This window comes from Priapulus caudatus, unplaced genomic scaffold (genome assembly GCF_000485595.1).
Source record: "Priapulus caudatus unplaced genomic scaffold, Priapulus_caudatus-5.0.1 Scaffold255, whole genome shotgun sequence".
NCBI lineage: Eukaryota > Metazoa > Priapulida > Priapulimorpha > Priapulimorphida > Priapulidae > Priapulus > Priapulus caudatus.
This window is the reverse complement of record NW_014577316.1, coordinates 105,748-111,206: the sequence shown is the minus strand read 5'-3', so window position 1 is coordinate 111,206 and position 5,459 is coordinate 105,748. Positions and strand designations below refer to the sequence as shown.

The following is a 5,459-nucleotide window of genomic DNA, read 5'->3' as shown; positions in this document are numbered from 1 at the left end:
CTCAGCATGTACATTTTTGGGTCGTCTCTTGCCGCTACACTATGAACACTTTACCACACTAACCCGATAAGTGACAACGTGAGGTCAAAACGCAAAAACTGAACGCTTAACGAGAGACTAGATGCACACTATGCCCTAACCTACAGCTGATAAATAAGCAAGATCAACCATAAGGGGACGATAACTGGAGGTGGGGAGGTCTTGATTCATGTTTCGTGCAATGAAACTCAGCGAGACACAGGAAGACAGACTATAAGCGGAGCGACGCACAGGTAAACGACAGCTCAGCTCAGACGCCAGTAACGACACGCGTGTCTAGACGCCGGTAACGACAGCTAAGCTAGACGCTTGTGAACCCTTTCCGACGCGCTTCACAAAATGGCGGCTAAACGGTTATATACGATCGCTTCAATAAAAGCCACTAATGGGCAGCACTTAATTTTAAATATACAATTAAGAACAAAACCAAAAACCTTCAAACGTCCTAAATGCTTGCCATGATGTCTGGACTCTTGGAGCAACGGCCGCTTCGGATCGCGGCCGCGGCGGGCGGAACAGCCAATCATAGTCTTCGCCAGCCTAGCAACTATGTGCGCTGATAGCTGTCGTTACCGCGTCTCTCTAGCTGTCGTTACCGCGTCTAGCTAGCTGTCGTTACCGCGTCTAGCTAGCTGTCGTTACCGCGTCTAGCTAGCTGTCGTTACCGCGTCTCTCTAGCTGTCGTTACCGCGTCGGTGTCGTGAGGTTTCGTTAGGTACGTGCAGCTGCTGCTGCTGCTGCTTATGATGATGATGCTCGACCGTTGTCATGTAAGATATAGGGTTTTACTCAGGACGTCCGCGTGGATGAGCCCCACCCGCGTTATTTCTCAACAAATTACGGAGTCAGTCTAACTTAAAGTAATCATTACGAGAGTTTTCCACTGTTTTCACCACTTTCATGATACATACCGTTATTGCTTGAGTAACAGCAATTGTCTAGAGTAACAATAAAATGTCTTAGAACCTTCGTATTCAGCAAAACATGCAATTTTCGAACTACTAGTTTGGTAAATAATCGTTTGCTGTAATCTTGAAACTAGAGCCGGTAGTATGGATCAGCTAGAAGCCCCGCCGCCTATCTGCCATAGACATAGTATAGTCTCTCTCAAATGCACTTGTTTTCAATTAATCACCGACAATTTACAAGTTTACCAATTCTGCCATTATCGCGATACGAAAAAATGCATTGCTGTTTCTACGATGTGTTAATATCCAATTTTCGATGCAATAACTGCATAAAATCGTAGTGTTTTTAATATTGGTGTAATCAGTGATATTTCCGCTGTCAGGTGAGACTATATTCAGCTATTTAGTTTTTCTGAGCAAAAATCTTGTAATAATCAGTTTAACTACTAAGAACTCTAACGAGGCTCTATTCCGAGTTTTCCAATTGATATTAGCTTAGATGTTGATGAAATTAAAAATTATGTTATCAATTAAGTTAAGACGAAATTAAAAGTTCATTTCAACATTAGTCAGGCGCCAGATACCGCCGAGCGCTCGTGATGTTCTCTAAGACGTTACGTAGTTATATTATGCATATTATTGGTTAGAATACGATCTATCACGTCTATATATATCACCATTCGACTAGCGAGGCGTTCTTATATGTATAGGACTATATGCCGCGTATAGTGATGCACCCGACCGTAACCGCCATCCAGCGAGACATGATACAAGATTGCGTGGCACAGCTTTGCTGTTGATCCTGAGCGCTGCGCGCGGATGAGACGCGCAGTTCCGCGAGATATGCGCACGCGACCGCGGGGATGTTCAAGTATGAAGCGCTGTCCGCAGTGGAGACGTGCGCCAAATTCGAGGCCCGGCGCACGTCTCCACAGCGGTCAGCGGATGGTCTGTATAGTTTTAGAAGATAACAATGAAGACTTTGTTCTAAATAAGAACTATCGGCGGCTAAATAAGAGCAATATACAGACCTTCTTGACTACAGAATATCTTGACTAGTCAGTCAAAGGGCTTGTTGGGGATCCATTATGCAGAGCTTCCCATTGAAATGGCCCATGAAATTGTCAAGTGGAATTGTGTTTTTCGGAACCCCAAAGAAAATGTCTACCTCTTACATGCACCCCCTCCCTGATCAATCACGCATTCAGGCGTAAACAATAACACAGATGAAATTGTGTTGAGTTTATGGCTCTTGGCGCACGTGCATTGACGTACACGACTGATGAAAAGGCTCAAGGATAGAGAGTATGGTTGTGAGAGCAAAGCCGATGTGTTACGCTACATAGTTGTCAATCTCGCCATGCTCTCTATCTTTGTACCACAGGCGGCTTGGAACGTCTCAATAAAAATTAATCTTCACACAATTTTTTACAATGATCGACCGCCTGTGTGCAAAATAGGTGAACGTATGTGAAACATATACGGTTAGTATACTTAAGCCCGGCGCACACGTGAGTTATTTTACTCAAGTAAAATGACGCATGAGTCAAATTACTCAACGAAAATCCGCCGCACACGTGAATAAAGTGACTCATGCGTAATTTTACTTGAGTAAAATAACTCACGTGTGCGCCGGGCTTTACTGTGACATATCCGTGACTAACTGACACCACTAAATTGGTAAAATGTTCCATGCACCTTAAGAAATGTGAGAAATTACGAGAATCAAAACGATTATGTGAGAATTCGGTCCGACTATTATTGTCTCCAAGTTTTGTCTTGTAGTTTTGTTGGAGCATGCTAGACTGCGTCGGTAATATGTTGAGAATCAACGAAATTGAAGAAGAATTCAAACTAAGGTGATTTCGAAATGAAGGAAGAAATATTTGGACTCTGTCGTATGGAGTTTCAGTCTAGGGCTATGTAGTCGCTGTGATGTTTAGAAGGCTTGGAATGAATACATGTGACCAAAACGAGTGAGAACGTGTGGGTTTATAGACCTGTGGGTTCTTTTGTGAAAAGAAAGGAGTGGGATGTATAAAGATTGTCTCTTGTCGAGAAGAAAATTGTGCAGTTATTCATTTACACCGAATAGATGTACCAAACATGACAAAATTCTTGTATCGGGCATACGTAGTCCGAGATGAATATGCATGCTTTCAACGCAAGCTATTCGTGGCTTCCCCAATCGGGCTCATACGTCCGTGATCATGAGTTTCCGTCTGGCATTCAGCCTAGTTGCTGACAACGTATATACGTGGTTCGTCGCACGCAATACTACAACATTACTACTGCTCGAGCACATCTATTTGGAAAAGCGCGTGACTGCAGTTAGCGCCACCCATGTCGAGCGCTGCTCCAAAATGGCGACAAATCTGAAAGAATACTAACACAGTATTCTTGCTCGACCTGGGTCTGGTCAGTGGTTAGGGTTAGGGTTGTGGTCACGGCTATACGTAGGGATAGGGTTATGGTTAAATAAATAAAACCTTCAACCCTAACCTTATCCAATATTCTACGACAGGCTTGGAGTTAGAAAAGCCGTCAGACCATTGGGTCATGGCCTATACTGATGGCCAGACCCGTAATTATAAGTCTCACTCTAACCCTTTCCTTAATACTTGACGTGTGTGTGTGTCGAGCAGTGTATTGGCGCTCGCGGGCCATCATACCGCCGAGGATAACGCGCGTGTTCACGGGAGTCCGCGTCTAGAACTGCGTCGAGTTGAACCTGATGAGCGGTCGCTTCTTGTGCGACTGTGCGTCGTCGCTGCACGCCGCCGGCGTCAGCGTCACCAGTTTGACGACATCGTCGGCCGTCACCGGCACGTGTCCCGCCGGCGACGCTGCCGGCGTCCCTAGCTGTCGCCCCGCCGCCGCCGCCGCTGCGCAGTGTGTCGGCTTCGGGTCGTCGGCTGGTTGTCATTTGTAGCGGTGCGTGTTCTTCGTGTACTCGGCCGCTCCCAGCTTCTCGCGCAGCAGTCGCACGAGCGCGCGCCGAAAGTTGATGCCGCACACCGAGTAGAGCACGAAGTTCACCGAGAAGTTCGTGTAGTAGAGCAGGTTGAAGTAGCTCTGCAGCAGCATCTCGGTCGTCGACATGACGTCGCCGACGTCGTCGTCGTCGCCGCCGGCGAGCGTGCGCACGAACACGTGTATGCGGATCACGTAGCTGGGCGTGTTCAGCAGTATGAAGATCGTCGAGATGAGCAGCAGCAGCTTGGCGATGGAGATGTGAGTACGCGAGCTGACGATGTTCGTGTGCTGCTGCGCGAACTTCGGCTCCAGCTCGACGCACTTGCGATTGAAGTGCACGATCTGGATCGTGATGAGCACGTTGAGCACGAGCACGGTGACGAAGGGCAGGATCAGCGTGAGAAACGTGTCGACGTGGTTGAGCGCCGACTGCGCGTACGCGTGCACGGGCAGCAGCCCGCAGGCGGTCAGCCCCGAGCCGTTCTCGATGTCCACCATGCCGGCCGTCCACATCACGTAGCTGTACATGACCATGCCGGACACTGTCAGCGCGGCGATGACCATCTTCGCGCGCGATACGGTGCACATCGACGGCCGGTGCAGCGGGTAGCGCACGGCGATGAAGCGCTCGACGGTGAAGGCGACGATGAACCACACCGACAGGAAGCTGCACACCGACGACGAGTAGATGAGCAGCTGGCACCAGCCGTTGTTGTGGTAGATGTTGACGCCCATGTCGGTGATCCACACCATGAGCAGCGTGAGCAGGTAGAGCGTGTCGGCGAGCGCCAGCGCCGCCAGGTAATAGCTGCTCGAGCGCGTGTTCAGGTAGGTGAAGATGAAGACGACGAACGAGAGCAGGTTGCCGAACACGCCGACGGCGATGATCACTGGTGTGTAGTAGCGGTTGAGCGACTGCAGCAGCGTGTAGGCCGGCATGCTGTACAGCTCGTCGTAGCGGCTATGATTGGCCGTCGCGCCGGTCATCAGCAGCGGCGGCGAACTAGCCGTGGTCAGCACGTACGCGGTCGCCTTCTCCATCGTCGTCAACTCGAGCGGCGCCGACACGCGGCTGTGCGCCACGCTGGACATCGCGCGATGGTGATCGATGTGGCGTATCGACCGGATTAGCGGATTGGACGGAGTGACGGCGGATCGATGTGGCGGCGGTCGGACAGCAGTGTCAGCACGACGCTTGGGCGGATCGCTGTGGATTCACCACACACACACACATACACACACACACACACACACACACACACACACACACACACACACACACGCACGCACGCACGCACGCACACACACACGAAGAGAGAGAACGAGCGACAGAGGCGTGTATTTTAGCACGCGTTACTCGTCTCTGCAGCTGTTGCTGCGTGTCTCGCGGGAAGTAAGCTCAATCCCACGCGTGGCGAGTAGGCGCTCTCGGTCGCCTGCACATGCGTCGCCGCCGCTCGTCGCACTCGCTGCGTCGTGCGTGTCGCGTCTGTTGTGCCAGCACTCGCGGACAGTAACCGAATAGCGCTCGCTTGA

General features: G+C 50.2%; 1 protein-coding gene across 1 annotated transcript; it reads right to left on the bottom strand.

Annotated features, from left to right (window-relative positions):
- Window positions 1-3,869: 3,869 nt before the first annotated feature.
- Window positions 3,870-5,015, bottom strand: LOC106808129 (neuropeptides capa receptor-like). Its single transcript, XM_014810709.1, has one exon. It carries the CDS (start codon window positions 5,013-5,015, stop codon window positions 3,870-3,872), a length of 1,146 nt encoding a protein of 381 aa, XP_014666195.1.
- Between the last annotated feature and the right edge of the window lie 444 nt (window positions 5,016-5,459).